This window comes from Ruditapes philippinarum, unplaced genomic scaffold, assembly GCF_026571515.1.
Source record: "Ruditapes philippinarum isolate M1 unplaced genomic scaffold, ASM2657151v2 ctg2187_1_1_1_1, whole genome shotgun sequence".
Lineage (NCBI taxonomy): Eukaryota > Metazoa > Mollusca > Bivalvia > Venerida > Veneridae > Ruditapes > Ruditapes philippinarum.
Genome location: NW_026866177.1, coordinates 230,019 through 253,166, shown reverse-complemented (window position 1 = coordinate 253,166; position 23,148 = coordinate 230,019). Strand labels below are relative to the sequence as shown.

Below are 23,148 nucleotides of genomic sequence, written 5' to 3'. Positions count from 1 at the left end.
TTGTTATCAATAATTTATGATATTTTATGAGCCAATAAAGTATTGGAAAAGTCATAAAAATGACATTAAACTATTTAAACACCCATAAAATTACTAAATGATATATATTTGCCTTCTGTGTTGATAGTGACAAGACGTAAGATAATTTTTATTTATTGCTAATGTTAATCAAAGCACTGAATGTACTGATGGGGAGGCTATGAGAGAATGTTTCAGACTTATAGTTTCTTTTCTTTTTGCTTAAAATATGCTACCAAAATAAAAAGATATGCACATTGCGCTATTTATCCTTACTGTTGTGTTCAACCATTCATATATATGGTTAATGAGGTTGACTATTCATTTTGTTAATATTCCAGAACATTTAATTAAGGTCTACATTCGGACTGTTAATCATGCAAATTTTGAAAAAAACTAAACTGTCAATAATAAATGAATACCAGCAAGTATGACGACTGTTCATTATCAGATAACAATAACATTTTACAACTGACGGTTCCTTATCAAAATATTCTAGGACTGTTCATCATAAATATTTTATGTCATTTTAATATTATTGAATGATAATAACAACTGCAGTGATGCAACATTTTTATTGAACATAAAAATTATACACGTTTAGATGTACCATAATTGAGATCAATAAGATACTGTCTTGTGATGAGTATTAACATTCATGCTCTACGGACAGAAGGTTGTCTTCTTCAGAAGCAAATCTCGAATAAAATCACGTTTCAGAAAATTAATCCCATTTCATTACTGACGGCGTCGGATAATATTAAAGCTAAATATTTCTTGAAAAAATACATCTCTGCAAAGCTTATTCAAAACTGAATCAACCTAAGTGAAAATTGATCAGGAAGTTATATCTTCTTTTTTTACCCCAACACTCAACACTCAACCAACTTATGGTAGTTAATCGATAGATTCTACGTGTATTTTTAAACCTCACTAGCTTGAAATATATACTGCGGAAAAATCTGTTGTTAACAGGGTGTGCGGTTATTACGTAGGGTTTTCCCTGTCGACCATTTCCCGCAAATAGATGAGAACATCGAAGCCGTCAGTGCTATGAATGGTGTTATAAATGGCGTGTTTTGGAAGTTTTTGTTGAAACTTCTCCAAATACCTCCAGAGGCGTGCACGTCGCGGAGAAGGCACACGGAAGGTCATAGTCAAGTCATCATAAGTACCAGAGGTGATTGGTTGACCTGTCGTGACTTACTCTGGAGGTTTGGCGCTAATAGATGCCGTTTTTGTTGTCGTCAGTCAGAAAGTTGATGCCTTGACGGTATTGTCGTCTCCTTTACCACCAAAGAACGAAGAATGGGCTTCCAGGAAGAATCTGCTTGAAAAAGACGTCCCAGATGCTATAATCTCGGACATATGGTTATTCCGGCGCCGAGTATAAATAAACTTAAAACACACACACTTTTGTTGAAAACAAAACAACATCACATTTTCTGTAGTAATTTTTTCAAGTGTTGTAAAATGAATAAGAAATTCCTCTTATGCCGCCCATTATTTTTAGAACACAACCATAAAAGTTCTTTTTTTTTATTTTTCAAATAAACATTTATCACTTCAGCGCGAGCAAATATCGGTTTCAAATTAAAGTTTCGTAAGATATGTTAATGACTTCCCGATGCTCGACTGTAAGTAATTTGTATATGTATGCGGTTTTTTTTGTTTTTGTTTTTTTTTTTGTTTTTGTTTTTTATTTTTAAAGCTTCTTATTCTTTAATATTTTTATGTATCTCATAATCTGTATTGAAAATTTGAATTTTATTACAAATGGACTATCAAATTATGATGTATGCCCTAGAATTGAATAAACTTTCTAATTACACAATACGGGGTCATACTGATCTTGCGTCTTTCTCTGAAATACTTATTTCCTTGTTAAAACATATCTGACCACATATTTCTGTCAATTAACTGTTCACTTTACTTCCGATTTTGTTGTACGGAAACACATGTTTCTATTTGTGTTTTCTAATCAATTCGAATCTATAATCAGTTTAATGGGATCACCACCGGGTAAACGACTACTAGGTACTTTGGTCATGTTTTTTACCACAAATATTTGAATGTTTCTATTGGGATTAAAATGAGCATAGTTAACTAAACAACTGTTTGTATAAATTCCTGACCTGTCTAATTCTAATTATGAGATTAGTGAATATATAAGACTTTCACTACAAAATATTCCTAAACAAAAGAGCACATGTTTAAATTTATTCCTATACAAATAAAAGATCAGAGTAGGGATCTGTCAATTACCAAAGATACTTTTATGTTAAAAAGTTTGATTAATGAATTATGTAAGATGAAAATATAAGTATTGCTTTTTTATTTTTGCTAATGTAAAATGTAATATTGTGCTGGGATTTTGTCGGAGGTCCTTAGGGTTTTGTAGTTAAATAGTTTTTTTTCGGCGATAATGGTTAAAGAATAAAATGTTTTTAAACTATATTGTTCATCACCATCAGTGAATTTTTAGTTAAATGTATGCAAAATATTTACTAAACAGCTATATGATTTAGCGGTTTATGAGCGTTTTCCGCGTACAGCCTCCTGGGGTGTACAAATAAGTTAGTTTTCCTTAGTTATCACGCAAGCATGATCCATGTCTCTGATGTAAGCGACAGTTTACAATTATTTGTCTTTAAAAAATATTAAGGACTATTAATAGTTTATAACAACAAAAGCACATGCATGATATTGAGAATACGTAGTTGCAACGTTCTAGTTAATGACCCGTCATAAACAGTTGGTCGCTGCGTAGTAATTGGAAAATTGTTATCAAAAATAATAAAGAATATTTGCCACTGAATTAAAGCATTTACTTATAAATTTTTCATTTATGCTTTTTGTTTAAAAAAATATGGATAAAGTTATTATTTTGAAGGGTTTTCATACCAGAACTATTTAATACAGACGTACGTAATATGCCTAAACCTGATTACCGCGGCAGTATGACGTCACGGAGTAGTGATTTAAACAAAAATCAAGAATTTTTCAGAGAATTATTATCTTTACAAATTGCAGATATGAAATTAAAGAATGAAAATATTTTCATATTGTAAATGTCTGTGATGAGTGATGAGTCAGCTTAGAAAAAATCAAAGTACTATTTTTTGACCTGATAACCGTGGCAGTATGACGTCACGGAGTAGTGATTTAAACAAAAATCAAGAATTTTTCAGAAAATTATTATCTTTACAAATTGCAGATATGATATTAAAGAATGAAAATATTTTCATATTGTAAATGTCTGTGATGAGTGATGAGTCAGCTTAGAAAAAATCAAGGTACTATTTTTTGACCTGATTACCGCGGCAGTAAGATTTGACAGACAGTTATTAACATTGGGTCGGCATAGCCTCCCCAAAAATGAAACAAGACCTACAAATTTATTTAATACATCCCTTTTGACAACTCATTCTTGATGTTTACAAAATTATTGTAAGTGCTCTGTCTTTAAAGCTGGTTAGCAAACAGGAATGAAATTCATACATTTTTTTTGTTCCTAAAGGCCCATTCAGCCCCCCAAAAAAGCAATTTTTACTTCTCAAAAACTTTTTTTATTTTTGATGTGCAGTTGCAATTTCAAAAGAAGTACTCATTGGCCATGAAGCCAACCCAGTTCTTTAATCGGCATCATTTCCCGCTCAAAAAGGAATATATATTTCCCCCTATTTTTATCCCTACTCCCCTGATTTTTTTTCAATTTTTACCTGCTTATAAGGAGATCATTAATTTTACAATAATCAATATCCTATTGAAATTTGCTTATTTTTTGCAGAATGAAATAGTTATCATCATATGTATTGTCACTATTGTCAAAACTTGACTGAGCAGGAAAAAATTCCCCATGTAAGAAAAACAACATAATAATTCCCCTCTCCAATACTGTTCCCCCAAAACACAGATAATACTATGAACAAGAGCCATGCCAACATGGCCATCCACCGCCGAATGTGTTTGCTCAATGGAAGAATGTATAATTATGTAGTAGAGCAGAATAATACAATTTTAAGAGGTCTTTTGGTAATGAAAACTGATGGCTGAAGTGATTACGATTTGAAACCTATGTGAATAATAATGGCTGAAAATAACAAAGGGCAATAACTCAAAAATTATGAAAGGTAGAGTTATCATTCTTGTACACTGCACACCTCCTGAGTGTGATCTATGCACCTGAAAAATAACAAAGGGCAATAACTCAAAAATTATACAGGGCAGAGTTATCATTCTTGTGCACTGCACTCCTCCTCAATGAAATACATCCGCCTATGAAGTTTCAAGTTGATACCTCAAATACTTTTTGAGATAAGCTCCGGACAAAATAGTATGAAAAAGAACAAAGGGCAATAACTTAAATATTATATAGCAAGGAGTTATCATTCATGCGCACAGCATTCCTCCTCAATAAGATCTATCCACATATGACATTTCATGTTGACATCTCAAACACTTTTGAGTGTAGCTCCACTCAGGTGAAAAAATAAGTATGAAAAATTACAAAGGGCAATAACTCAAAAATTATGAAAGGTAGAGTTATCATTCTTGTGCACTGCACACCTCCTGAGTGTGATCTATGCACCTATGAAGTTTCATGTTGATATCTCAAAGGCTTTTTGAGTTATGTTCTGGACAAAAATTAATTTTGAAAAATAACAAAGGGCAATAACTCAAAAATTATGCATGGTAGAGTTATCCTTCTTGTGCACTGCACTCCTCCTCAATGAGGTCTATGGAGTTTCAAGTTGATACCTCAAATACTTTTTGAGATATGCTCCGGACAAAAATGTCCGACGGAAGGACGGCAGATGGACGGACGGACGGATGGAAAGACGGAAGGTCGGACGGAGACTAATTCTATTTTCCTTGGGGGATAACAAGCCATGCTTTAAACGTTTGTGACATCACATTACAGCCAATTAATGTTCAATTACTACCAATCATAACATAGTTTACTTACAGCTACAAATTTCTTGTTTCCAACATCATGATACTTATAAGCCCGCTCCTGGCTTCTGCTAGATGATCCTGAAGACTTCTTAGATCTTTTCTTAAACATTCCGACTTGAGTTTATCTTTAAAACTCTTACACTATCAGAAATGTTACAACAAACCTTTTTGTCTATAACAATTATTCAGGTCACAATTAAGAATCCAATTATTTTCAGTTTTTTTTGTAAATTTGTTAAAGGATAATACGAAACTTTTTAAACAATAACATATGTTTTTAATACAATTATACAACATTGAATCTGCCAGAATAAAATTTTCAGATTTCACTTATAAATACATGTACAATGCAATTTAGTTCCAATATATTACTTTAATGTCAATTACTGTTATATAACCTCAATTAAAACACATTTTTTGTCAAAATGAAAAATAAATTCAGGTTACTCAATAAAATTCCACAATTAGCACAGAGAAAAATTATTCCGATAACCTTTTCAAATACAAATAGTCTATATTCAATTCTCCCTTTTTAATAATAATTTTTATTTTTCGAGTAAAAGATCGAACCTATCAGCCACTTCAAACTCCGTAAAAAATTACACATCAAAGCTTTTTAAAATGCAAACAAAGTCATTATTCCAACAGTTATCAATACCGCCAACATGGGAGCACAATTAAATCTACTTGTTTACAGAGAAAAAAATCAAATACTTTCATATTAATAAAAAATACTATGGTAAGTCATCACGGTCCGAGTCTAACGACACTCCATTTTCATTCAATACTATCAGTAAACACTTGTGATTACGGGTGATTGCCATTAAAAGTTACTATCTTCCCAATTAGGAACGTTTAAGGTATAGGGTACCCTGTTAACCTTGGTTTCTATAATTCAAGCCCGTTCAACAATTTTACCGGTTGAGTTTTCTAAACATTGTAAGACTTTGACAAGTAAATATAAATTAAAGAGCAACAGGTGATTAATATTTCATACATTTTTAAGCCATTATTCACTCAAAAAAAAAATGTAACAGATATTCTATAAAAGGGACAATATACTTGGTGAACATGATGATTGTAAAAAAGATAATAATATTTTACTTTTTTATCGATATAGAATATAATGATTGCAATATATAATATATATAATAAACATGTACAGAGAAAATTTTTTTTGACCACAATCATGATATCATTAATATCGAAAATGACAGCCTGTTAATTTGCTTAAAATTTTATTCATATGTGATTAAATCTTCCTGTATATCACATAATAGACTAAATAGACAGGTAGATTCTCTAATTACATAGTTAAAGAATTATTCTATGCTCAAATTTGATATTAGAAATTATTGATAATTGATACATGGTCTCTTTGTAAATATAAAATAAACACATGTTTTGACTTTACAAAAAGCAGATACATGTATGTGGTGTTTAAAACTCTACACACTATAGATGGTCACAATATGAATATACATGTACATACATGTATATAATGCCACTGACAGGTTTTTTAAGAAAAGACGAAATTTACTTGACCTGCAATTGGGAATGCAGCTCCCATACATACATATACGTTTTATTCAAACTAGACCAAGTATTTCATAGATTTAAATAAACTGCAATTAAAATATTTTACTTACGGATGTCATTGAGCATAGTATATCTTCAACATGTATTTGAGATTTCTTAACATTTTTTTTATTGGAACTTTTAACTACATGTAGTTTTGTTTGTTTGTTTGTTGAACATTTACAAAATGTAGTCACTGTAAAGGTCATAAGAAAACTTTCCAGCTTTACTGGTTGAGGAATATCTCAGCTGCCCCAAATGGGGTATTACAGGTATTTCAGACAGAAGCAGGCACTTTGTTGAGCCATCAACTATACTTAATCTAAACTGGATTAATAATATCTGTAATATGTTGCGGATTGAATTGGAATATCCGTTCCGAGGGGACTCCGCCCATTGGGCGGTAACGAGGCTTGCCAAGTTACCGGCCATGGGCGGGTTCCTGAGGGACGGATATTCCGATCCGAACCGCAAATATAATTATGTCAGATATTTTTTTATTTAAAATGGTTTACCTCAATAAGATATTTTTTCATGAAAATTAATGTCATTTCATCCGTATTTTCTTACAATAGCGTATGAATTTACAACTTTATTAACAACAGCCAAATGACATCATCCTAGGCACATACTTCCCTTCTAACATGACATCATTTTAATATGGTTCATTCATAAAGTGGGCTAAAATGACGTTTTTGTATGGCACGTGACTCAACTGGCACCCCCCATGCCAGATGAAATTTCCGTCATGGGTAAAACTAACGGAAACACCAGTCTGCTATGCAAGAAAGCTTCCTCACTTGAAAGAATCCGAAGTCCTTGATGTGTCTCTTAGAACTCACAGCGGTGAGGGGCAAGTGATGTATACCCGGTGATCTTAACCAATCAGTTTTGTATTTGTATAGCACTAAACTTAATCCTTAATCTCTGTATATTGATCTTTATGAACTCAGAGAAAATATATTCATTAGACCCTATTGTGTACCATGAAAAGATTTCTTGTATAGTTTATGTACATTTTACGTACCTTATTAATTTGCATCTAAATAAGAAAACCAGTTACCAATTAAATGTTAATTACGAAATGTAATTGAAATTTAATCTAAAATGCACCCAAAGACTTTAGACTGTCAAACTGCCATTACAATTATTCGAAATGAACTACAATTGAAAAATGTAAGACATTTGTCACTTGATGGTTGTTATTTTTCCCCTATTCAATGTTGTTTCAATGAAAACTCAATAGTATACAGTTGTAAAACACAAATTTAATGAAACCTTAATTAGCATTTAATTGAAATATCCCAGGTTAAAAACACTTTTTTTATAGTTTCTTTCACAGGACAATTTAACAATAAAATTTTTAGTGTTTTACTAACACTTATGTTTAGGTAATGATTTTTAAAATCGACAAAATTTAACAATACAATTTAGTACACTTTAGAAAAGGCAATGAACTGATTTTTTTGACATGGGGATCTTAAATTATCATTGTTATCATACAAATATAGGCATGCAACAGGCTGTACAATTAAATTTGATTGTAGGACTTGCCCAGTATAACCATACATGCAAAATATGCAATACTTTTTATAATTCAGCCCTGTATAATTTATATGCATATCTAAAACACTTTTTCCAAGAATTTCTTTATTTATACCATACCTTAACTTTTCTTGGTTGTCCACAAGACACCCTTTGTGTATTCATAACAATTCTATTATTGAGAAGATAGCTTTTACGTCTTTCAAGCATATCCGCAACATTTTCCGCCGCACTCATCTTGTATTATGCTTATTCGTTTATTTTTGCTGATGACTTTATTTAATTTATCACAGTGAACAATACTCAATTTTCCGCTGAATAAATTCCAATCTCTATTTCTAATCATCCATTCAAAGCTGTATCAAATAACCATTTTCTCCAGTCAATGATGAATAATCAGAAAAAAAAAACAAATTCCAATCAAATGTTACAATAGCGTTTTGAAAATTCAATTTGAAATTACTGCCATAAAATGAAATATATCCATTAAAAAAACTTTTTTCGTTTTTTTTTTCTGAATCTTTTATAAAATATTTCCAGTTAAACAACTGTTAGTTGCAAAACAAATTTATCAAATGCTGAATGCTTGTCAAAAACATTTTTTTATATTCCACGATTTTTGTTTATGACAAATCTAACGTTAATTAAAACAAACTGAATTGGGTTCTCGGGTAATGTTTGTTACACATGGACAATGTTATTTTAATCATAGTAACAGAAATCATAATAAATTATGGACGAGATTTCATGTTTATAACAGTAGACAATTCTCAAGTGCATCTCGTATCAAATGCTACTAGACAATAAAACTACCGCAGTTACTCTAATAATTAACCCAAAGGAAGACTATCAATTTGTTCTTTTAAAGGCACATTATGCCTCAGAAATGATAAAAAAAAAATTCATTCTTTAGACAGGCCAAAAATGAGATTTATAACATTTTAATTATGGTTCATACAATGTGAACTGTTTTCAATGATCAAGTGGGAGATTTTTCTTCAAAAAGAGGGAGATTTTAGAATTTGCAATAAACAATTAAAGAAGTAAGTTCTGACATCAAAAAGAGGGAGATTTCTTTAATTTGTGAAAATACCTCTTATCTTAAGAAAAATCTTTGAAAATATGGCTGCAGAAAGTGGGAGTCTCCCGCTGAAGAGCTCACATGTATGATGGTTTTAGACATGTTAGATGATTGTCACATGAACAAAGTAGTGCTGAATGTGAAATTATTTACAATAAAAGAATAGAAGTATGTTGACTTCCATATTACAAAATGCTAATTTATTTGTTACCTCTATACTTATTGCCAAAAAGCAAAAGATGGTTCAGGAAGATGGGCAATGATGCCAATGAGTAACTTTTTGGAAATTATTACAGGGCACAAAAAGTAAGAAGCTTTTGAGAAATAAAAATTAAAGCCTATTTCATATTTTCATACTTTGAAATTTTCCTTAAAAATGATAAATGATTTTGACAAGTAAATTTGAGATATTAAGTGTGGTAAGGGTTTAGTAGGCAGTTATAAAATAGCTGGCCGGGGATTCTAACCCAACAACCAGGTCAACCCGGTTATGATTAAACCGGGATTGCGTTATGAAGAAGGCCTTAAATGTTACTTCCTTGCTTTTGGTAAACTGTATTATCCAGATAAATATTTATTTCACAGTCTCTATGTTACATTTTATTCCAGGTTCTATAACAAACAATGTGCTTAGTGCTACCAGAAGTCACGTAAGAATATCATCTTAATAAATAAATGATTGATGACACTGAATATGCTCAAAAAAAAAAATTTGCATTCCCATTCCCAACAAAACCAGAAATATTCTTTGACCTGCTGGTATCCAAGGAGATTACATTTGTATGAATGAACAAGACGTATGCTTGACAGTAAGTTGTCTTAAATAAAAAACTTACTCATTTTAGGATAAATATTTTATATAATAATATATAAAAGTACAATATATTGAACTTGTGCCCATTCATACCATTTTCTATTAACTTACAGGCAATGAATTTCCTACAAAGTTAATGCTCCTAATAGTAAAATAACATATATAACTGTATTCGGTTTTCAAATAGATTTTTTTTAAAGTAAATACGGTTAAACAAATACTGTAAAAACTAAATTCTATTGTCAGATAAGGGCATATAAACTGTTCTCTCACGAGACGTAGGGTGACCATCAAGGGTACTTCAGCTGAGGAAACAATCTACTCTTCGTGCATTATTAATGTGATCAACAAATCGCAACACGCCACAAATACCCCGAACAAAATCAAGATAAAACACCACTATATCTTATAGCATACATGATAACCTTTGACCTCAACGTTAGAAAATACCAGGTTAATATTATAAAATTTTTGGTTATAAATAGGCTGTTAGAGGGTTTTAATTATATAATTACATCAATGGACAATATATACATAGTTACATACATGTACATATGGTCACCTTGGTGCAATAATGGGTTAACTCTTATAAAATTATATAAGGAGTTCACCCATTACTGCACTAATGTGACATTATATTTATTATATTATCATGTTCAACAGCAGAATTTTCAAAGAATTAAAGATAATAAAACTGTTTTATCAGGCAATACATGATGTACAAGTCCTTCAACATTATTGACAAACTACTTGATTTACAACTGCAGTTTTTTTTAATTTTATGATATTTCATTCCCCTAATAGTTGAATGAATAAATAATAGCTTTTAAAGCCCATACATACTTATATTTAAATGTTCAGGGATTTTTTTTAATGACATATTAGCAATAAACTTTTAAGTGAATCTTCAATACTGAATCTTTACAAAGGATCAGGATATCATTTAAATAACATTACCACATACCTGTGCCACTTTTGCGACTGACCGTAAAAATGGTATTGCATGGCCGTGCATATATTTTGATCTGACGGCATTTGTGCTATACAAACATACTTTAAAGACGTGCTTAATGTTATTGTTACACTATTAGTGCATCAATGAAATAGTTAATTTTTTTAAATCATAAACAGCTCTTATTTTGGATATGTGAAAAAAAAAGAGTATTATTTTTGTGTAGCTTCATTATTTATAGCATAGTGCATACAATATTGTAACTCCCCTAGTAGACCGAACATAAGACATTGGGGCTACATCTTACAATGAAACCAGCAGTACAATTGCATATTCTTATTAACCCATGTGGTTTACACCCATGTAAAATATAGACAGAGTGTTGCAAAAAGTTATCACTCAAAAAATTTGCTCTTAATAAGTAATATCACTTAACCCCCCTCCGCCACCTCCTAAAGAAATTCTCTGCTGTGATTCATACACTACAATTTTTTATTCCTCCACTTTTAAAATTTAATGTAATTTACTTTATTACATCATCAAAAATGTGCAAATACCGTGTCTGCAGCCATATAAAATAAGAAACCTTTGAGCGAGATGCATAAAATATTAAAATATTACTATATGAAGGTGCATTACAGTTCACTGCCAATTTAGACACTGAAAATTTTCGTTACACACATCCATCTTTATCATCATTAAGTTCCACTATTTCATTTTCCTAAAAAAAGAACATCAGCTATTTTTAATGTTATAACAAAGCTTTAACATATTGCTTTTAAAAAATGTTCAAAAAGTCTGGTGTTACAAGGAAGAATGCATGTTTCATATTTAGTTTATTCATACAAATGTGTTTTAGGTTCACTCAGATTGATGGAAGCTAAAAGCGTATTGAAACACTCAGTTCCTGGAATCTGTGTCTGCTACCATAACTAAGCAATGAGTGTAAAGTTTCTTGCTCATGAAATTGATGTCTTGCCTTGATGGGGTTTGAACACACCCCAGACCAGCAATTCTTACATCTTTAGCTAAAAAGACTTCAGCGAACAGGTTTTATAGTACTGCACAACGTCAAATTAAAAGCAACATATAAAGTTATGGAAGCCAGAACTATTAGATCTCTTGTCTGACCCTCGGCTGTGCCACCACAAAAGATATTATTTTGGTCTTGCATCATTATAATTGTGACATTCAATAAACTCCTCACTTATTTCAGTGGGGATATTTACAGTATATAATTATATAACTCGTTCAATAAAATCCTACATTATTAAAGGACCTGAATACTTTGAAAGAGAACCATAAATATCTAATGGATAATTACCAATGGATAGTTACCAAAAAATAATTTAGAAAAACACCTTTATGGTTCAACCCTGATCTAAAGTTTCTGTTTAGAATGCTTTAAAACCTAAGGGTAAAGATTCCCATTACTTATACAAATGGTACATAATGTTCAGGACAAAGGGAGGTAATTCAAAAATGGGACATTAAAGTAATAAAGATGATCATGGACTGGATCACATGGCTAATCAACTGCCCATATTAGGTACAATGTCTCTCCTAGTCTAAAATTGTTTGGCGGTGATAATAAAAAAATCATTATTCACCCAAAATTACCCATTACAAAATCTCAATAAAATATCTGCTGTACTTTTTTTTCTTCTGTTCATTAACTATTTACAAAGTCAAACAAACCATTACCCAAGATACAGAAAAAACCCTTAAAGCTAACTGTTTGATTGACCTTGTTTTAAATAATCTGGATGAGAATTTGTACAAATATTGAATACTTCTATCCAATAGAATAAATAAATATTGATAACTTTTGTTTGGTTAGCAGGCCATAAATTTAAACATGAACTTCAAGTGGCTCTAATCATGTTCGGTCAAAACTGTAACAGCATTTAGAATAGAGATTATTAACCACACTTTTCAGAATAAAAATCCTCTAATTTCTTTTTCTATTTCTTTAAAGTGTTTTAAACAGTACAGAAGCCTTGGTAACTGGAGTCTAAACTGATACCAATAGAAAAATCTAAAATGATCCAAAAACAATGGACAGATCCCTATATGACCCTAAAACTGCATTATTTAAATGATCACAATGATTAGCACATTACAATAAGAATTGCACCTGATAACATAATTGTTAGCACAAGAGCACATGTCAATGTTTGTGGTATTCAAATAAATTAGGGACAAATCTATCAATTATTTAAACCTGAGTTACAATACTGCATTTAAATATTATAAAATGGACTTGTCCATCTTATAATCTGGACAAAACCATTTTTTAGGTGAAAAGTTCAGCGGTCACGGATAAAAATCTCGAACCAAACTGGTTGTTTCATTGGTCCAGTAAAGAATTACTAGAGTTTCAAATTAACAACTCTATAGTGTCTGAAATAATAAGGTTTAAACAAGAATATTTAACAAAGCCTAAAAAGTCAGAGCTATCAAATCTGCACTCAGATGTTATTAAATTATGGCATGTGCCAGCTGATTTTGGTCTGCACTGTCTGGGTGAGAAGATGTAGATGCCAACAGCAGACTTTGGGTAAAAAAATAAAGAAGAGTTATATTTGATTCTATTTGATTCAATAACTATATTTGTCTTATAGACTATTATCACCATAGATTGGTCAATTTTGAATTTCAACTCAGATGTAATCAGACTGGTACGGGTTTACTGACACTTAAATTACATGCAAAAAGCTTTCAATATTATCATATAAAACCCCTGACTGCATGCTCTTTCTTAAAGAGTCATGAAAAATTATACAAAACTGTGTAATCTCTGAATGTGAGTACAACTCAAAATCTGTGAACAAAAACTCAACAATTGTTAGTGCAACACCATCAATGTTCATACCTTTCATTAGCTTCAAAGATATTTTTCATGTGTTACATTTCATAAGAATGATTAATTTATGAGTAATCTTTAAAACCTTACTCCTGTCTACAAGAAAAATTCATTTTTGTTTTGATTTATCTATGATATAATTAAGTTCCAAAGTGTTAATCAAGTGTTATTATTCTCAGAGATAAAAACAAGATATGTATTAATTAAATAAAAAGTACTTCACTTAATTCAATCTAAGGCAAGAAATGGCTAAATGTTGTCAAAATTAGTTTGTTTGTTATAACAATTGCTTTACGGTATATCAGAAATGATTTTATCTTCAAAGCTAATGAAGAGCAGATAACTACAACAAAATTTTAACACGTAAACTTACTCCAGTTGTCTGACCATGTCGTCCGCATAATTCTGGGGCTGTCTGATAAATCAATGATTTATATTAAAATGCTGTATAAGATCAAAACTAAGGAGATGATTGTTCTATGCTAAGCTTGATTAAGATAAAATAATACAATATTTACCCTTTATGTGCTAGAAACAACAGTGATCTAGTATAGATCCCGGACAGCCTGCATGCTGGCCAGGTGATATCACCAGGCTAGACTAAAGGGTTTTAAAAGGTTCTAAAATATGATAGACAAGATCAACAAGGAAAGACGGCGCTCAATGATCGCAACCCTCACACAACCTAGCAACAAAAACAAGCGTTATCGCATGACCGCCACAACTTTCCTTTGAAGATCGGCGTTCTCTAAATTTCAGTATTGGAAAACTTTGGGGTGCTCTAAATGAAGTATCAGTACGCTTTGGGGTGCTCTAAATGAGGTATCAGTACACTTTCTCGCGCATGCCCAGTTTATTATTTTATTTCAAATAATAAAATGAGCATACCTGAAAAAGAGCAAAAAAATACATTACACAGTTTACAGACTTTTTTTAAATACATGTATTTATATATCATCTCGATTTTTTTCAAAATCTGAAAATGCAGTTATTATAAAGATGTTGACTCCAGTGGAAAGTAATCGCCATTTTCTGCATCCTGACCTTGAGGACAAATCTGACACAATGGTCAAATTATTCTTTTTTTTTACTTTAAACAATGCCTTCGTTTTACAGGAGATTCTGACCAGTAAGCCATTCAGTAAATCACTACACGCATATGAACATAATATTCTAGCGTTATTATTAAAGGCACATTATGCGTCAGAAATCCTAGCATTTTTATTTCTCAAAATTTTAAATATTTGGTGTCTTGTTACAAGTTCCACAAAAAATAAATGAACTATCTTTGCATCTTTTGCTTTGCTGGCAATTGGTACAATTATAATGAATTAGTATTTTGTATGGAAGTCAAAATACTATTTGTTTTCATTTTGCTACCTTTCGACACATTACTGCACATTCAGCACTACTTTCTTCAGCTGTTAAATATTTTACATGTTCTAAATCCATTATTAAAACATTATTAAACATGTGTTTTACATTTCTAAAGAATTGAATAAAAAAGGATTTCTGAGGCATAATGTGCCTTTAAGTAAAACTCACTACATTGTCGTTAGTTTTAAAAAAATACGCGTACAAGATATACCTCTGAAATATACACCGGGATACTTATCGACAATATTTCCTATAATATTTTGAAAATGAGCTGGAAAGATGATTATTATTTCGCATTTAAAAAAAATGCATCAACTTACCTCGTGAAATGGTTATTTATGTCAAGTTCCTTTAACGGCATCTAATGGGTGTATTTCTGTGGGTATTTCTTAAAATATTTATATGTTTAAATAAAGCAAATTTTACGAGAGAAGAAAAAAGTCGTGATGGTCATGCGATAAAACAGTTACAGAATAAATACTCGGACTTCACCGGCTGGTATCAGCGCATGGGGCGACAACAAGGGTCAATCATAGGAAATTAATCGAGACGGAACGTCGAGATTAATTTTCATGATTGACCCTTGTTGTCGCCCCATGCGCTGATACCAGCCGGTAAAGTCCTCGTATATATTCTATAACTATTACGTAAGGAGCCCATCTAAATTTGATATGATAGAAAAGTTGGCTTGGTGGTTAAGATGTCAGTCTCTCCACCCAGAAAGGCTTGAAGCCATGCTTTCATATGACACTAGTTCATTATACTGTTTAGTTCCTGGAACCAGGCTCAAAAGCAAATGATTAAGCCTGCAAGACTTTGTTTGACATAACTGACCTAAAAGATGATAAATTTGTAAAAATATCATATGAAAAAAAAAGAATATTAGACCTTTAACTACTTATTATATCATAATATGCATGAAAATCTAAATATGTTAACCAATATAATTATTAATACCATGCATGTGCATATTTTCAACTTTTCATAAACAATGTTATCAATCAATTCTATTTTTCAAATTTAATATCAGTAAAACTTTGACAAGGTTAAGTCACAATATATAGCCATTAATGTGCAAACATTCATCTGTATTCTGATAAAAGGTTGGTCTACATGCTTAACACATAATGTACTGTATAAATAGAAGCCTATTTCAATACCTTCTGAAGTGTTTTAATGCAATACAATGGATTTCAATAGAGAAACTTTATACCGATGAATGGTAGTTAATGGTACAGCCTAAAGGCCTACACATTTTATTAACAAAATATCAAATTCCTAAATGAAAATGCATTGCAATTAAGATGTGAAATGTAATTAATTTATAAATACAAATACTGTCATTGTTTACTCCATAAAGTGACAGGACTGATTTATTTTTCATTACCTGTCCATTGAGTTAAACTATAAAGAGACTTAGCAAGTAGGCTTCAAAGACTTGAGCAAGCTTTAATCATTTCTGATGCCTTTTCCATACAGTGAAAAATAATGAATCCCAACCATCAGAAACATTATTGTGAAAAAAGTATTTCTTCCAATAAACTCTCAATTTTCTTCTATCTCAAGGACCTTTAAACATGACATGAGCTTAACTATCATTTAAAATATTTTTTGAATTATTTCTAATTTTTATTTTCAATACCTGTAGGACAGAAAAACAATCCCAGTCAATACATATGTTGAAGTTTCATGCCAATTTGAAACATTATTTCATGTAAGGAATATACTTCTATATGAATTTCAATTTCGAATAGTAATGATCTTCTTGTTCAGTCCAGTAAATCTTGTAAAACAAATCTCCTTTTCTATAAATTTTCTAAAGGCAAAATTTTATCATTATAATTTCTTTTCAATGAAACTGAGACTTTGGATAAAAAACAACAGAGAAATTATAACTAATATACCAAATAAGCATCTCTCGATTTTTTTATGTGCTTCTGATCTGCAAATCAACACTATCAGAAACTGTGATGTGATCCTACGAAATAGTGCTTATATTATGAATAAGCAAAAACTACCAACATCTGAATCCCTAAAAGAGAGCCATGTATACAACTATACATCTTTCTATTTCTATCATAAAATTTTTATGTACAATTTTCAAAAGTTAAAAACTCTTACCCTTCTACTGGCTGGTCTAGTGCCTGGTATGTGCTCAAAAACTGATCTAGTGCTACTTGGCCTGTCAGGTCTGCGGCTAGCTGGTCGTGGTGAGATACTCAATAATGGTGACCTTTTCTCACTTAAACCTGTCCCTGGTCTTTTCTCACTTGAGCTTGTTGAAGGTCTGTCATCAAGCTTCAGAATGTCAAATCCAACAGTTTCCTCATGGACTGGACTTACAGAAGTGATGGGTTCTTCAATGGAAGGCTTTCTTCTACCGTGACTGTGCCTGCAGTGCCGTTTACTTTCAGATGGCTGACCTCTTGTGTTTGTAGAATTCCTCTGAACATCCATCTTACTTTATCTTTAAGTGCAACATAAAATATCCCTACTTCTATCAAATCAGATATAACCTGACACTTTCCTGATTAAAAGTTGTATTACAGAATCAATGAGCCAACTATCAATAAAACTTATCACTAATATTGATCATTTTTATTAATGCAAAAAACAATAGTTCAAGCTAGGAATTTGTTTTCATACAAAGCAATATATCCATAGACACACAAGTTTACCATTGTCACTCCTTTATTCTGATAGTATCTCAAGTTAAACAGCTGAATAAATGAATGTTTGTTCAATTAAATAACTGTCACTTAAAAAATCCAATATCAAATTTAAACTATATACCAACCAAGATATTATGTATTATCAGAAAAATTGGACAATCCAAATGACATTTAAATACAACAAATTTATTCTTTTTAGTGAGAGGGGAAAGGTAAATATTTATACAATGATTTTTGTCGTTTATTTCACTCTCTTTTTTTTCAATTTGACATTTAAGCGTCGTGTTGCTATGGGCCTTTCTTTCATTTTTTTAAACGTGCGACAGGCATGCTGATCATTTTTTATCAAAGTGCGAAGTTTACTTAGTGTATTCGACTGGTGTTATCTAACCTTTGATTTATTACGCAATCGTGTCTCGCACGATTAATCCGGATTAAACTTTGATGAAGTTATTGGAGATTACATGCTTGATTACATTTCGTCATGGACTGTAGACGCATTTTATCAACAAGCATGCGCTGACACTGATTTGTATTCTAACCAATCAGAAATCGTCCTACATTTCTAGCATTTTCCTCTTTCGCAGGTCAAACAGAAAGCTTACGAAACTTCAGCAAATACACAGAGAAATTTCGTTTCAAGTCAGATTTTACTTCAATCGTCAATCAAATATGCCTAGACGTGGAAGATCAGGTGGAATGGGCATGAGGTTAGTAATATTTTAAGATTTCTAATAGTAAAATTAACCATCTTATAGCATCAACAGATCAAGGACATTCTGAAAAACGTGTTGCGTAAAAGATGCCCCTGACCATTTGTTATGGTTATGTAAGCTTTTATTTTCAAGAAAGTTAACCATAACCAAGTGACGATATCTATATAAAATTAATGAAACAGTTTTACATTAGAATTTAGATCATATTTTAATGTTTCTATAAAAATTAAGTGTAGTCATTTTGGCTATATTATTTTCGGATATATCCTGCAAATATGTAAACAAACCAATTTGCCATCGTTTTAGACATGAAATTATATCATATAATATATATGCAATGTTTTATCTATGGAAATGTAATGTCACTTAGTGTTGTACAATTAATATTCCAAATTAACACTGATAAATGAAAATATAAAACAATGTAACTTTTTGTATCAGTAGTATATACTTTATTTAGTTTAGTTCAGTAGTTTGACATGAAATCTTTTAAAGACTTGTTTGACACAAGAAACATAATATTAAAACAGGGTGTTCATTATTAACAAATAGGCAAACTGTATCATCCATTGAAATGCTGTTTAAATTAATAGTATTTTCAGCCTGTGGAGTATAATGTCCTCCTAGACCCTTGGCCATATCGGTTATATTCATTGGCACATCTGTTGCCTCAAATTAAAAATGAAACCCTGTTATAATGAATCAAGTTTTTTGGCAAAAGTATGTATAGATTCAATACCCTGAATAGATGGAATACCCTGGTAGATTAATTTTGTTACAGGTTATGACAATCACAATTTGAATCTTGTATAACCATCTTGAAGGATTTCGAGACGTTTCGGCCCCAAGACGTATCGGCCCCAAACTACCCAAGACGTTTCGGCCCCAGACGTTTCGGCCCTTTACCAAATCGGCCCCAGAATAAGAACTGTATTTTAAACCGATATATTAATAGCATTTCAATAAAAAAATAATCAATTAATATATATATTTAATCATTTTGTATAAAAACTAGATTATTATAGTAGTAGGGGGAAAGTAATCAATACAAACAGAACAGAACATAAACTTTATTTGAAAAAATATAATACACAAACAAACAATTATTAACCTGAATAGATAATATTTTATTTGAAAGAAGCAAGACACAAAACAATACCGCCAATTAGTATAAAATATAAACAGTTAATTAGTTACACTTAGAAAAAATTACGTATAGTTTAATTAAGATCAAAAGATAATGTTTTATAAGTAAATAACCAGCCTTTATTGTTTGTTACACCTTTAAAAATATTAACGTATATCTACATGGTTCAAGAGATCAAAAGATAATAAATAATTATTCAAAGAATTAAAGTGTCTTAATTGTTTAATTGTGATTAAATTAATTGTTGTTAATCAATCAAGCAATACACTATAGTGGGGCCGAAACGTCTCACGGAAAAGGGCCGAAACGTCCAGGGGCCGATTTTTAGACTGGGGCCGATTTTGTTTGGGGCCGAAACATCCTGTTTGCATCTTGAAGTGGTTAAGTTTAAAAATTTTATTTTTCAGCCGTCCAGCACCGGCCCCAGCAAGACCAGCCCCAGCACCAGCCTCAAGACTTCCAGCTCGTGCTGCACCAAGTCAGCCACCTGTACCAGCAGGTGCCCAACCAAAACAGCCTGGTTTGATGGCACAGATGGCAGCTACTGCTGGAGGTGTTGCCATTGGATCTGCTGTGGTGAGTCCCAGTTTTAAATTACACAATATTATTGTAATTATTATAATCTTAGTCATTACTGTTAATAATAATATCATAAATAAAATGGATACAAACCATAAACTTGTGTTTATTTTATACATCTTAAATTCACAAAAACTATGCCCATAATGATGTTCTTAAAGGCACATTTTACTTCAAACAAACAAATTTTACTTTAAAAATCAATATTGTTTAAATAAGTGTTTTAGAAAATTGTTAGCTGTTTTAGAAAATTGTTAGCTTGTTAACTGAAGAAAGTAGCGATAAATGTGAAATATTTTAACATAAAGGTAGCAAAATGTAAATTTGACTTCCATACAAAATACTAATTCACAGAACTGTATCTATTGCCAAAAAGCTACAGATGAAAAAGATGGCTTTGGTAATTGGCCAATGAGTTAACTTTTGGGACACTATAAAAGTTCAAAATTATAAAGCTTTTGAGAAATAAAAAATAAAATATTAAGTCCATATTTTGATCACATATATAAGAGCCTGAGAGGCATACATGTATACAACATTCATATGTTATCTGTATTTTGTTTCTTTTCTAGGGTCACACTATTGGACATGCAATGACTGGCGGTGGATCACAGCAGGCACCAGTTGAGCAATATCAGGCTCCTGCTGGCCAACAACAACAACAATATAGCAGCCCTTGCCAATATGAACTTGATCAGTTTCTTGAATGTTCTAAAAACCAATCAGACTTATCTATGTGTTATGGATTTAATGAAGCTCTGAAGGAGTGCAAAGTTCGATTTGGTAAGTTGAAAGTGTTACATGCTGTTTTATGAGCATTAATGTGAATGGTTATGACAAGTTTTCTAAAAATTACTCCTGAAATTTTGACTAGTGTCCGAAATTTCTTGTTTTCCATAGAAATTACATGTATTAGAGTTTTTAAGACAGTCTATTGTCAACCTTTCTGCAGGACTTGAAATATAGAGCAGAATAAAGCTCTAATTTTCTTATTGGAAATAAATCCCCTTAAGGTGTTGTTTTGTATTAAAATCTCTCGAAATCTCTTTTTCAAAAGTGAAACAAATCAGTTTTCTCATAACAAATAACAACAAATTTACATCTTTTTCAAAAGCAATCAATGTTCTTCTACATAATTGGCTCTAGATTTTTTTTGGGAAAGTATTTCTTAAGATAAAATTTTGGAAGTATAAAAGCTGTTACAAGTCTAGAATTTATTTTTTTGTAAACAGCATATTTAAAAAAAAAAAAATAATTGGGTGGCTTTTTTAGGCCTTTGATCATGTTACTAAGATGGCATTTGTAAGATAAAAGAAAGACTTGTAACACCAGAGTTGAAGCGGATTTAATTATTATTGAATTTAATCAAAACTTAATCGGCAGGATTTTGAAAAGACAGTTTCTTCCACTTGATTTTATATAACAAAAGTACCACAGAACTTGGACCATTCTTTTAGGTCATGCTGTGCAATAAGGCAGTTTACATAAGGTTTATTTACCTGTGTTTTTGGATGGTTTCCAGTTCTTTTATTATTAATTCTTTCCTATTCCTTATTTCAGGTCAAGCATGAGATGGGAGTTGTTCCAAAATATTTATGACTGTTACATAGGCAGTGATTTCATCAGAATAGGTGCATTTGAAATCAACAACAAAAGATAAAACAAATATGTTTGTTTTTCGAACATTTTCCTATTTGGACATTGCCATTCTGTTGACTTGTCATGCATTTCATTAAGTAAAAACACCTTTCTTTGTGCTGTTTGGATTAGTTTTTTTCTTTTAATGTTATAAATGCTATTTCTTTTCTGGGATTAATTTGAACATTAATAAATAACATAGCTTAGATAGTTTACTTGTAACTGAAGACATTTGTTTAATTGTTAAATTACTTAATTTTTAAAAGAGAGAGTTATTTATGAGTTGTACAGATGAAAATAAAATGGATTTTTATCATTATATATAGTTATTTGTTTTGATACTTTCATACCTCAATTTTGGAATGATCTGAGGAAAGCGGGGGTGCTTTGTGCGTTTATCATCATTTTATGTTTACTATTGAGAAACAACTATCATATAAACAATAAACATCCCTGTAACCTTTACCCTTCAGATTTTTAAGCTTTGAATATAGAATAATGAATTTCTGTGTGTAAAGACTACTTGTAAAGAAGTCACAGTATTTTGTTAAAATTTAGAGCTGTAGTCTGTACTGATAATATAATTATGTAACAAAACTTGCAAGAAGAAATGACGGCTTTCAAGTCCGATCTCTTACTGACAATTCATGACTGACAAAATAAATATTAAGGAAAGGATCATTATTAATTTCATACAAGAATAAATACAAGTTAAATTCTGCATTAGTTTGAAAATAATTTATTTTATCGAAGTTGGCATTATACATGACAATATTTTTATACAAAATATTGTTTTATATATGTACTTTTGTTTAATCTTATAATCTGTTGTTACCGTCATAGGATTTGCCATTGCCAACAGAATAGAGCCAGGTCAGCCTGCATTTCTATGCAGTTTGACCAGGCTCTTTATTGTTGGCTGACCAACAGGTAGGGCATTGCTGTGTTGAGTTTGATCTATGGTTGGGCAATGTTCACTATGTCGATTTGATAACAGTTTTCTTACATTTATTTGTCCTCCACATGGGAATTATGTGGAGAAGTTGTCAGATACTTGCTGAGAACAGGTATGAACTGACTGGTACAGAATCTAGGTATGGTTAACTGCCCACCGATACATGACTGAAATTATCAAACACTATTGAAAACAGTGTTAAACCCCAAACAAACAAATGTAGATTCCACATATCTGTAGTTATGTTATTT

The 23,148-nt window shown here is 31.2% G+C and overlaps 2 protein-coding genes across 2 annotated transcripts; one reads left to right on the top strand and one right to left on the bottom strand.

Moving 5' to 3' along the window:
- Positions 1–11,620: 11,620 nt before the first annotated feature.
- Positions 11,621–18,260, bottom strand: LOC132731550 (uncharacterized). The gene is made up of 3 exons (XM_060717741.1): positions 17,312–18,260; positions 14,187–14,228; positions 11,621–11,668 (listed from the first exon to the last, which is right to left on the bottom strand). The coding sequence occupies exons 1-3, from the start codon at positions 17,645–17,647 to the stop codon at positions 11,621–11,623; spliced, it is 426 nt and encodes a 141-aa protein (XP_060573724.1). The 5' UTR covers positions 17,648–18,260.
- A 146-nt stretch (positions 18,261–18,406) lies between these two features.
- LOC132731565 (coiled-coil-helix-coiled-coil-helix domain-containing protein 2-like) lies at positions 18,407–22,263 on the top strand. Its single transcript, XM_060717756.1, has 4 exons — positions 18,407–18,572; positions 20,133–20,301; positions 20,877–21,087; positions 21,865–22,263. Exons 1-4 carry the CDS (start codon positions 18,535–18,537, stop codon positions 21,873–21,875), a joined length of 429 nt encoding a protein of 142 aa, XP_060573739.1. The 5' UTR covers positions 18,407–18,534; the 3' UTR covers positions 21,876–22,263.
- The last annotated feature ends 885 nt before the right edge of the window (positions 22,264–23,148 follow it).